The sequence below is a fragment of the Pagrus major genome, chromosome 4 (assembly GCF_040436345.1).
Source record: "Pagrus major chromosome 4, Pma_NU_1.0".
Classification (NCBI taxonomy): domain Eukaryota; kingdom Metazoa; phylum Chordata; class Actinopteri; order Spariformes; family Sparidae; genus Pagrus; species Pagrus major.
Genome location: NC_133218.1, coordinates 36,535,823 through 36,548,542, shown reverse-complemented (window position 1 = coordinate 36,548,542; position 12,720 = coordinate 36,535,823). Strand labels below are relative to the sequence as shown.

At 44.4% G+C, this 12,720-nt stretch overlaps 1 protein-coding gene across 1 annotated transcript; it reads right to left on the bottom strand.

The window, feature by feature from the left end:
- Positions 1-2,902: 2,902 nt before the first annotated feature.
- LOC140994458 (alpha-2Db adrenergic receptor-like) lies at positions 2,903-9,103 on the bottom strand. The gene is made up of 2 exons (XM_073464092.1): positions 8,777-9,103; positions 2,903-4,045 (listed from the first exon to the last, which is right to left on the bottom strand). The coding sequence occupies exons 1-2, from the start codon at positions 9,101-9,103 to the stop codon at positions 2,903-2,905; spliced, it is 1,470 nt and encodes a 489-aa protein (XP_073320193.1).
- Between the last annotated feature and the right edge of the window lie 3,617 nt (positions 9,104-12,720).

Below are 12,720 nucleotides of genomic sequence, written 5' to 3'. Positions count from 1 at the left end.
TGCTCGTATGTACACTGAAACAGGTCATTTCCAGTTCATACCGGCCATTAAAAGACACCTTCTAGAGTCCTCGTTCTGTTTGAAAAGTTTGTCTGAAGTTAATATAAAGCCTCTGCAGTCGCATGAGCATGGAAGTACTGTGTTGAGTCATGAATCAGGAGAAATATGCAAGAATTGTGATCCGGGAGGACACCGGGAGAGGAAATTAAGAGGGTTGGTGTCTTTATTTTAATTTATTTTACTATGAGCCTGTGATCTTTCTTTATTTTATTAACTTGTGGTGATTAAAATTATGATTAAAAGGGGGAGGGGGCGTTCAGAGGAGCCCATTTACAGATGAACCTAGAAAAATCCCTCACTTTTATATAACCTAATGTTGGCATTTATGTTAATGAGACATCGGGACAGTTTGCAGCTGAAAACTGGTGAATTCAGCCGCTTCCAGCCGCGTTTGAGGCGAAAGAACCAGGCAAGTCGAAACATGAGCTGCACGAACGCTGCAACAGACGACTACAGTGGACAAACAAATCAAAACAGGAAACTGAGATGCTAATACATAATTAATTTTAAAATCTTGGTGCTCACTTATAGAGCCCTACGTGGCTCCACATCACTTGAGTGACCTTCTCTACCCCCACGCTTCAAGCCGAGCCCTCAAGACTCGGGGTGATCGCTGCTTTCAGTCAGCAGCCGCCAAGTTTTGAAATAATCTCCCAGCATGCTCGAGATCTCTGGATTCAGTGGACTCGCAGTTAAAAACCTTCTGTTTCAGACAAGTAGATTATTATTATTATTATTATTATTATTATTATTATTATTATTGTTATTATTGTTATTATTATTATTATGTTTTACTCCTTATTTACTACTTATTTCTACTTTGTGACTGGTGTCTGTGAAAGGTGCTTTATAAATAAACTTTGCTCGCTTACAACGCTAAATAATGCATTTTTTAATGTCATGAGTTTTATTGATGTTAATGACACAAATCAGCTGAAAGAAACATATTTTCCTACAGAACCAAACCCGACCCCCACACACAGCAGCTGGGCAGTCGGAGGAGGAGGACGATGTTGTGGAAGCTCATTTCTGCCACTCAGAGAAGAAAAGTTGATGAAATCTGACTTTTTATTTCATAATTTTGATTTACAATGGAAATATTCTTTCATCAAGCTTAGTGTTCATCTTTTTTTTCTTTAACTGGTGGAAACAGCTTCCATATCTCTCCCCCTCTTTCTCTCTTATTATTTATGTATTTATTTATCTCTGTTAGTTTATTACCCACAAAGTTCAGATTATAACTCGAGCTCTGGGTGACGTATATAAAGGACTGTCGACTAGACGGTCTCATTTAACAACGTTCAGTTCGTCCTCTGAAGGATGTGGTCCCTGAACGAGACACAGCTATGATGTTTTACTGAACGCTGACCGAGTGAGTTTTCTATCTAAACCTAACGAGGCCAAGCACAACGTTAAAACACAACACTGAACATAAAGAAATGAAAAGTTTCAACATATCTGTTTCTCATTTTTAGCATGTGGTCTGTAGCATCGCAGTTAGCTGCTCTGTGTGATGATGTGCTGCTCTTCAGTTTGTACTCACACAAATTATTCACTCTTTAACTGCTGTTAGAGAAAATACGCTCAGGCGTACGTGGGCTCTCATTCAGTGTCTTTGGCCTCCTTTTGTTTCCAACACAATTATCCTCTTTATTATTTCGGTCGAGGTGCTTAATTACACAACATTAAAGTTGCTGTCAAACTCTGTGTTGCGTGGCAACAGAAATGATGTAACAATGCTCGGGCCTTGGACTTGTCGCTCCTCCTGCCACCGCCGACACTCGTATCTGTGGTTTGTGTTTTTTATAAGATAAAAGCATCTCTTCTGATTATCTTCTACGTCCTGTCAGATTTCTGCCACAATCTGCATTAATCGCTAATGCTTGATGTGCGTCCGGGGCCAGGGTTCAGCCCCCGGTCCAGTCAGGTCGGACTATTTTCTAGAGACAATAAAGACGTTGGATGACTCTGCCCGCAGAGGCCGGTCCAGTCTCTCCATCCTTGCTTCGCAGGATAATCAGCTATTGTTTGCTTGAGCCCGAGGTTGATTATATTTATTCAGGCTCGGCTGTACTTCCCTCTCTCCTCTCCTGCCTCTCTCGCATTTCTTTCTCTGTTGTCCTCCCTCTCTGTACAGCAGCTCGGCCCATCTGCTGGCTGCACATGAATTTTTAATGTCTTTGCCCCTGAGCCGTGCGGTGTCAACACAACATCGCTGCTGCGTGAAAAAACTGCTTCCATTCAGCTTCCTGTTCTTTACGTCTACGAGAAGTTAGTGTTAAACTTTTAAGTGCTGCTGGTGTTTAATTACTCCGAGGCAACGATCCATTAAGAAATCAGTGTATATTTTTCGTACAGCAGTCGGTTTTTCTCAGATTCTTATTAATGAGCTTTTATCTGGATGTGTGCCTTGCAGACGCAGCCTGTTTGCTTGTCTCGGTGCAGAGGCATCTCAGAGCTCTGCAGGGACGTAGTTCGCTGCCCTGCGGCCGTTTTCCTCTAATTAACATTCAAGTTCAGGCCAAACCTGAGCTGTAAAGTTGAACTGTGATTGCATCAAGCAGGCAGAGATGGAAACACCTGCTGTCACAGCGTCATCATCATCCTCCTCTGGCTTATTTGGAATAGAAAGTGATTATTTAATAAATCAGTGTTGAATAATAAATCAATACTCCGGCTGTATGACAAGCCCTTTAATGTCGGTTTGACAGCACAGTGGAAAACAGGATTAAAACTGTGTGCACACACATTTGTGTTTGCAACCGTGTGTGTGTGTGTGTGTGTGTGTGTGTGTGTGAGCAGAGAGCACTAACACACAAACACACACTCATACATTCACATCTCATGTTCGTTTGTGAGTTTCAAATAAAATCTTCTTGAAGGCCCTCCTGAAGTCTCGGTTGAAGATGGTGTATATGATGGGGTTCAGGCAGCTGTTGCAGTATCCGATCCAGAAGAACAGGTCGAAGAGGGTGTCGGGGATCGTGCAGTTCTCTCTGCAGACGGCGTGGAGACTGTAAGTGAAGAAGAATGGAAACCAGCAGAGGACAAAAACCCCCATCACCACGGCCAGGACGAACGTGAAGCGCTTCTCCCTCATTTGTGCCACTTTGTTTTTGGACAGAGACATCTGCCTGCTGCGGAGAGGCACCGGAGACGGGAGGAGCAAGTGGTGGGAGCACTGGTCGGATGACGCCCAGGATATGGAAGCGCAGGAAGGAGGAGGAGGCTTCAACCTGTTTCCCTCCGCGTCCTTCCCCTCCTCTGTTTTCACACCTCCGCCGGCTCTCCTGGGGAAGCGAAGAGCCGCGGAAAACGAGGAGGACGTCTTTACGTCCACTTCGCAGCTCTTCTCCTCCAAGTCAATATCATCCAGCTCTCCTCTCCTGATGCCGTTGCTGTTGCTGTCCGTGTTGGAGGAGCTGTGTCGGATCGCAGGCCGCGGGCTGTCCAGCTCGTACTGAGATTTACAGCAGACGGCTCCCTGTCTTTGGCAAGTCCTGGCGGCCCCCACAAAGCAGGTCTCAGACTGTGACGGCTGCCGCTCCATCACGTTCTTCGCCACGAACACAGTGGAGGCTCGCTGCTTGGCAACACGGTAGATCTTACAGTAAACGAGTATCATGATGACTCCCGGGGCGAAGAAGGACACGAGGCAGGAGGACAGGATGTACCACGTCTGGTTATTGAGAAGACACTCCTGCCTCCGGGTGTCGTTCTCCTCCTCCGTCCCCAAATCCTCCTCCTTCTGCGTCATGAGGAGCGGCGGGGAGGAGATGACGATAGAAATGAGCCACACGATGCTGATCATCGCTTTAATCCGTTTCGGCGTCCGTTTGCGGTTGTAGCTGACGGCTTTAGTGACGGACCAGTAGCGGTCGAGGCTGATGGCACAGAGGTGGACGATGGAGGAAGTGCAAAAGAGGACGTCCAGAGCCAGGTAGAAGGAGCACCAGGTGGAACCAAAGTACCAGTAGCCCATGACCTGGAGAGAGGAAACCAATTAAGATATGTTAATGATTCATCAAGCACCAGTGATGACCTGCAGAGGGAAAGAAAAGGTGTTATACTCTCCGGTCAGGGAGGCTTCGAGCCAGGCGCCTAAAGGACTATTTCACCTTAAAATAGAAACTCCTTCAACATCTCATTACAGCTGTGTTGGCTGAAAATAGATCTAGTTTGTTGCAGAACTTCTCAGTGAGTTCGGCCCCCGTGGTTTCACATCAGCCCTCTCGTAAATGATCTGAGCCGACAACCTCTTCACAGCTGACAGAAACTAAAATATCCATCACGTTCCTCCACAGTGAGCTCTGCGGGCAAAATGTCCGAGAGAGTCCAACATTTTCCTCTTCATCACCTGAATTTTCCTCACTGGCAGGTGATGAAGACGTAAATATTGGACTCTGAGCTGCAGTGCAGTTGCTTGGCTACAGACAACATATTTTCTGCTGCAGTGGCTTTTCTGGAGAGCTTCAGTCTCAGTTTATATGAAACGAGGAGCAGCTGAAGATCAGAGGAAGAATGAGATGGAACAGCTGGAGTCTTTTGTTTTCTTAAGGGCTCATTTAGGCTCAACATTAGATACAAATACAGATACAGATGGAGCCTTCTGTCCGTACTCTGCCGTCATTTTGTCTGTCTTTCTGCACGTTTCCTGAAATCTTACAGATGCAGAACAACGGAGCAGTACCTCCAGTAGTCATGGGGGGCAGTGTAGCTAATAGTAAAAGTGAGACACGACCACAGGACAAGAGGAAGAAGCTTTAAAAATGGCAGAACTTTTTAAAGAGAGGTTATTTTAAACATCTGTATGATGACAAACAGCTACTACAGAACATCTGGGAGGAGAGCGGATGGTGGCGAAGGAAAAGTGGACGTCTGAGCGAGACTGATTAGACTCCAAGCGGCGCCCTCCTGTGGTAGATGCACGGAAGTTCGTGGGCCATGACGGTTATATCGTTTGAAACGGACGTGTCTATTTTCATACTTAAAGAGAGCAGAAGAGCCTTACGAAGTCCACGAACAGGGCTTTGATTAAGTTTTAGTTTTAAAGATTTACTATTATTCGAATAAATGCCTGTTAAGTCACACTAAATTGCATTTGCATGTTTACAAACTGGGTTTCTGTGGCGCCAGTTACTGACGTGTTGTGGTTGGTCTGCTGGAGAGAGCAGGCGGAGCTAACACAACAGTTAAAGCAGTGTACTGTTGGTACCGGTCTCTATTAACATTGCAAATAAACAGTGCAGTCAAATTCACTACAGACGAGGAAACTTCACACAGGAGACGCTGTTTGGATCCGTGGGAAGTGAGGCTGGGGTGACTGTGACCCAGAGTCCATATTTCAGTGGTGCTGTTTAATCAGCATCTTGATCTGCCACACCTGTCAGGAGGATGGATCATCTTGGCAAAGGAGACAGAAGGAGACACTGTTTCTATCTGGGCAAACTGTTGGACACTTCTTGTTCCTCATTCCTCAACAGTCGTGCAAGCAGCTGGTAAAGTGCTTATTTCAGCAGGTGTGATGTTTACCATGATTAGCATCTTGTTTAGCAGGTTAGCATGCAAACATCATTAGCAGGAAACACAAAGTTGAGCTGATAGGAATATGAGTCAAGATCACCAAAATCAGTAGCCTTGACTAATCCTGCTGGGATTGTCAACATTGGGACCAGAAATTTATGGAAATCCATCATGCAAGAGCTCGGTCTGGTACCGACAGATACTGGACTGATCATTTATTGTTGACCTGTAACTGCAGTAAAGATTTGGGCAAAGTTTTCTCTCATCTTTTTCTTCAGTTCATCGCAGCAGTTGATAATGACTCCACTCATTTAGCTAAACTTGTAAAGCCAACAGTCCATCAGCTGTAAATCGGGAGAAACAGAGACGCGGATCACAGTCAGTTCAAGTAAGTAGGATGTTAAGTAAACCAGACAAAAGGACCTGGATGACCCAAAGTACCAGACTGGCTGTGTTCTGAACAAAAAATCTATAAAAAAAGTTATCCTGCAGAGAGGAAGAGCAACCTCGATGAACCCAAAGTATCAGCCAGCCCATCCGACAAGAAACAATTACAGACACAACAGGTGTCTAAGAACTAATGAAAGACGGAAGAAGCTCCAGGTGGATTTCAGGTATTACCGGCTGAGGAAAAGCAGAGACGAGGGGTGCAGAGAAAACCTCTGAGTGGAAACAGCAGCTATATATCAGACGGACACCCTCCAGCTCGGACAACATGTGATTAAATTGTCCAGAACTTTTCAATTAACAAGTCCACATGTTCACAGCCTTCATCTGTCGGGCTCTCAGGGGAGAACTCTGCGGTTTTAACAAGAAAATGTTCAACTGGAGAAAAACTAACTCTCACAGGGAAACCAAAACTGTGAGCTGACGCAGATATTGATTATTGAATAAGAACACAGAAGCATGAGGTGAGTGAATTTTAATTTAACCATCACCACCAAATTTGTTATCTGTGATGTGTTCAAATGTTTTCTTATCCGTTCTAAACTGTCTTGATTGTGAAAGGGTTTGGGGTTTTTTTGGTTTGCTGATTTCCTGTTTTATTTTGTAGTAATATCCTTTTGTGTCTTGTTGTCACTTTCTACTTCCTGCTCACTTGTGTTCCCACTCTTCTGTTTCCCTCCGGTGTTCCTGTGCTCGTCTCCAGCCTGATTTCACCCCCACACCTGTCTCTCCACCTGCACCTCATCCCCTCGTTAGTTTAGTATTTTGTATTTAAGCTTGTGTTGTTCCCTCACTCTTTGTTGGTTCATCTGTTTTCATCCTCTTGTCAGTCCTGTGTTCCTGTTTGTGTATTACTTTTGTATATTCCCTTGCCTGGCTTTTGTCGCCGGCCTCTGTGTGTCTTGCGTTTGGGTCCTTTTGTGTAAAAGTTGTGTAAAAGGTTTTTGGGTTTATGGGTAATGTCCTTCAAACTTTCAAAAATTGTACAAATTCCATCACCTGCTGCAGAAAGTTTTCAACGTATGAAACTTGTGGGTAAAGTTTTGTCACCAGTGGATTTCATTGATCCACAGCCACAGTTTTTACTTGCTGTCAAACAAACTGAAACCAACACCAGAAGCATCAGTTCGACCCTGTTTCATTCAAGCCACCTGCATTACGATTGAGTCTGAAGAACAACAAGAAAGAAAAGCAATGCTAATTCAGGATTTGTGCTTGTAAGGAAGACAGCAGGAAGAGGTGGAGTTCAACTTGTTGGATCCACCACCCTCCACCACTTTGGTCCAGACTAAAATCTAGTACAGATATTCATGGTCCCCAGAGGATGTGTCCTGATGATTTTGGTGATCTTCTCACTTTTCCTGTCCTGACACAAGCAGGTTGATATTTATATTTATGTTTTGATTGAAGTGTTTCAACCAATGATGAATGGATTGCCATAAAACTTGGTACAGACACTCATGGTCTTTGTGAAGTTTGATGATGCTTGACATTTCATCTAAAGCATCATTTGGTCTGAATTCAATTTGTCAAATACTTTGGTTTCATGAAGTTTGTTCTTCTTTCCAGTGATCAATATAACCTCAAAGAGCTATAGACTCTTCATCTGTTTTATCTGTTGGATGTACAGATGCCAGTAACATCTGGCTGACATCTGATCACAGCCTAACAAGTGTTTTCCCTTGTTCAGATAAGATGCACAGCTTCAGATGGAGCTTTAGGCTTTGTTCAGACTGCAGGCAAATCAGATTTGTTCCTCACATCGGATCTTTAAGACAGACTAGCGCACTTTTATTTGCAAGTGATTGGATCAGATTTTTGAGTCCAAACATCCATGGGTTGCTGTGGTAACGATGTAGGCATCAGTCACTACGTACGCTGATGACGTGGCTTTATCAACATGGAAAAATTGAGAAATGGAGATAGGTCTACGTCATCTCCCCCTCCAGACCATCATACTGTCAAGTCACCTAACAGACTGTAGGCCACATGGCCCTCCAAACGAAGGTTTTTCAGAGGTACACTTCAAACCGAGAGTTATGAGAACCATGTTGTTTTAAAGCAAGCATAAAACTATCGCTACTAGTTTGCTGATGTCTCAGTAGCTAACTAGCCAGCTAGCTAACATAACATTGTTATTTATTTATTTTGACATATTTCAATGTCGCTTTCTCCTCTTGATGACAAATGAAGGCCAAAAAAGTCCAGCAGTGAGGTTGCTGCAGTTGGTACCGCTCCTCTAATATCAGTACAGACTGGCAGGTAGGAGCACGGGTTGCTAACGTTAGCCCATAAAGCACCTCTAGTGTGAACTAAAGTGGTGAATGAATTGAAAGCGTCCATGCTTTTTTGTCTCCACCAGATACATGATGGAAGAGAAATCACCACAGCTGATGACACGATATTGGATATTGGAAATGTCCGGTTGCGTCCTTTGATGACTACTGATGACGTTTTAGGGTTGAAGGGTTGTCCCTTTCCCCTAGGGGAAATTTCAACTACTACTGGTAACTCTGTTCTGAGGGGCAACAAGGGGTAGGAGTAAAACTTGGAAATGGGATTGAGCCTTGACGCGTCAGTAGAAATCTGATTTGAATGACATTTCAAACCACCTCCAAATATGGACAGGTGTGTCGTTTTTTGCTGTCAAGACTTCCTAAAATCAATCTGGATAATCCCAAGGCAGATTTGGTCTGACAGTCTGAACAAAGCCTCAGAGAAGAGTCTGAAAACACCGTGTCCTCACCTCATTCGCCAAGGAGAACGGGATGACCAGCGTCGCCACCAGAATGTCTGCAGAAGCCAGAGACACCAGGAAGAGGTTCTGAGGCGCCCTCAGGGCTCGGCTGGTGAACACCGCCACCACGACCAGCACGTTACCCACCACGGTCCCCAGGATGATGACCGTGACCACCAGCACGATGAACACCGACGCCACCTGCGAGTGAGGAGGTAGAGGAGGAGACCTCGGCGAGGAAGAGGACGTCTGGTTGACGTTCTCCAAAGAAGAGTTTGGTGGTAAAGTGGTCGGCATCGTGGCCATTACGGACGTGAATACATCCGATAAATCCATCCTGGTTAAATCACTGACGTTATGGTCCCCATTATTCTCTCTACCTCCAGTGCTTCACTGCAGACAGAGTGTCTTTATGGCAGCCAGTGGGAAAATAACACAAAGTACAAGAATGAGAAAAAAGCCAGAGAAAGAATCTGCCAAAACATTCAAAGCTGCCTCTTTGGTTGCAGAAGAAACTATCCAATAATATCCTCGCCAGCTTCAGAATATCTGATTTTTTAAATAACTATCTGTGTGTGTGTGTGTGTGTGTGTGTGTGTGTCTCAAATCCCCACAGCACCACAGCTATGGTCAATATTTCATCATATTGTGCTCAGAGACACGCTGCTTCATCTCAGTTTTCATGCTGCAACACATCTGCAACTGAGAGAAGGATTTGCATGTTTTAAGTTAGGATTTAAAGAAAAAAAAAAAAAGTCATACCTGTTAAAATATCCATTCATAAGCACATCTGAGCCCAGAGGTTGACATTCTGTGTTAAAGCTACGAGACTGGCCTACTTATTTCCAATGAGATGCAAAAAAAAAAAAAAAATAGAAAAAAAAAATAGAAAAGCATATGGCTACATGCTCAAGCTGGAGCAAGGACAGAAACCCTATTTGTAATGCATGGTACCCTCATACTGCTGCACGCCGAAAAAAAGATCAATGAGGCAGAAAAAAGGACCGAAAAGTAGAGAAGAAATGAAGGAAAAATTAGTGAATGGGAAGAAGATGAAGAAGAAGAGGAAGAGGAGGAAGAGGAGGTGGAGATGTAAAAAAAAAAACCACAAACAAACGAGGCAAGAAAAAGAAAAACAGAGGTCCTCACTTTCATGCGAGTCGTCGGCGTGCTGAGTGACACTGCTGCTGCCGCCGCTGTTCAGTGATTCTCTACCGCTGGAAGAGAGAGGAGGAGGAGGAGGAGGAGGAGGAGGAGGAGAGAGACTAACAGAGAGGGGAGATGAAAGAAAAAGAGTAGGAGACGTGTGGAGATGGAGAGAGGAAGAGAAATGTGAAGTAGGAGAAGAGGAGGATAGAAAGGGTCAGGAAATTAGAGAGGGAGAAGTGGATGAAGGATGGAGGAGGGCACTACGGGAAAGAGTGGGAGGAAGAGAGAGGGAAAGAGGGGAGAGATAGGGATGAGGAGAGGAACTTAAAGACGAGAGAGGAAAGAAAAGGAAATGAGAGAGGAGAGGAAGGGAATACAAGAGAGGGAGAAAGAGAGGAAAGAGTGGAGGGACAGGGATGAGGAGAGGAACTTGAAGAAGACGAGATGAGAGAGGAAATGATTGAAGAACGAGGAGATATTTAATAAGAGAGGAGGAAGGTTATAGACAGGAGAGGAGGGCAATACAAGAGAGAGAGAAAGGGAGAAGAGTGGAGGGAAGGGAAGGGGATGAGGAGAGGGAAGAGACGAGAGAGAAGATGGGAGGATGGAGGAGATATTTGGAGTAGAGGAGAGAGGATCAATGAAAATGAGAGATGAGGAGAGAAAGAGAGAGTGGGAGGAAAAGAAAAGGATGACAGAGGACAACAAAGAGAGGAGATATGTTGGGTGAGGGAAGGAGAATAAAAGGAGACGGGAGAAGAGGAAAACGAGGAAGCAAGAGGAGAAGAAAGAAAGGTAAATAGAAGAATAGAAGACAAGATGACAGGGAGCGAGGAAAAAGAGGAGTGGGTGAGAGAGAGGAGGTGAAAAAGAGAAAAAAAGGGAGGCGATAAAACAGGGATGAGGAGAGGTAAGAAAGGGAAATAGAGGAGAAGAAGAGGAGATGATAAGAAAGAGAAGAGATATACAGCGATGAGGAGAGAAGAGAAGGAATGAAAAAGGAAGAAAGGGAGACAGGAGAGGGAAAAGAAAGGAAAACAAAAGGAATACAGGAGAGGAAACAATGATAGAGGAGAGGAAATGAGAAGAAGAAGAGACAGGAGAGGTGATGAAACTAGGATGGGAGGAAAGGAGAGGAAGCAAAGGTAGAGGAGAGGGAAGGAGGAGAGAAGTGAAAGGAGACCTGATGAGAAGAAGACAAGAGACAAAAGAGAAAAGTAAAAAATATGATGAGAGGAGAGGGAAAAAAAACGAAATGCAAAAGAAGAGGAAGGCAGGAGACGAGGGGGGTTGATAGACTGAAAGAAAGCTGTTAAAAGAGAATTTTTATCTCGACACACACATTAACTTTTGAGTGGTCATCATCTGATGTGAGATGAGTGGAGAGAGAGAGAGAGAGAGAGAGAGAGAGAGCAACCTTTTATCTGATCAGCTGTTGATGCTCTTAATTTAGCCGCCTGGCGCTCAGCGATGACATGTAGGCAGATCAACCACAATCTGCCTGCAGTGTGGTTTCATTCCTCCTGGATCTGACTGCAGCCGGCCCACGACACTGACACTCACACGCCTGTTAGATCAGCGTCAGAGGTAAACGACCTCTTAAAACTGACTTCACAGAAAGCCCAGGTGACATGAATCGAGGCGGGGAGGTAATCCCGTGACGCCGCGGCCTGTAGGCATACTTAACAACCGATTTGGGTGAGAGGATACAGTACGTCTTCCTACTGTAGTGACACTCGCTGAATAAACATCAACGAGCTTCCTCAGGGGAGCGTTCCCACCAGCAGCTGTTTATTCAACCTAAAGAGCATTCAGGGCTTTAGGTCGGAGGGAGCGAAGCTGCTCGCTGCCAGAAAATCTGCACGTCACCGCCAATTGTATTAAAGCATGTGAGGTGATAATGACCGGCTCGCTAACAGGATAAAAGAGCAAATCAAATCAGTGCTCCTCCAACTCTCTTCAAATAAACAAACACGCCTGAGAGCTGTGAAGCAGGGCAGCGTCTCAGTCGCAGGAACACTTCCCAGAAACATCATCATTTATGCTAAACAGTGTGTAGAAACATACGGTACGCAATATATTTGTTACTAATCACTAGCAGTCAGGTCACATTTTAAAGATATAATATGTAGGATTTCTGCATTCAAATGTCTAAAAACAACCAGACATTTGTTATATATTTTGTTGAGTTGCGTATTTACTTTATACCAAATGTTTCCAACAATGTTCAAACCAGAGAAATCCACAAGTTTACTCAAAGTATCAGTCCTTTTCATTTGGTCCCCTCTCGCTATAACTTCCAGAAGAGAGTCCGTGATCAAGACTTTAAAACATTACCTCGTCCTTGAGACATCAGATAGATTTTCATGTGTTTAATCACGCTACTCGTGCAAGGGTTGTTGTTGTTTTTTCCCCCAAATAGCCAGATTACTTCACTTTAGATTATAAACTAGCAGGCAACGCCACATACCGAGGGTATGTGTGTGTCTGTGTTTGAATTCAGGTCAACCTCTGACTAAACTCAGCACTCACTATAGACTCTGGTTCTCTCTCTTCATGTACCCCTCTCCTCTCTGTAACGTTACATTCATGAAGCTCCAGCTCCACTCAGCAGTCAACATTACAGAACATAAACACCCGACAATGGAGGTCACCTCCGCGGATCACTGCTGCAGTCAGGTTGATAAACAGGAGTGAAGATAAATCCACTTTTTAATCCCGAAAGTTAAAAAGTAATCTCTGAGCTCTCCTCCCATCTGTATCATGTCTTACCTACAAACTGTAGGTGTTTTTTACATTAAGAT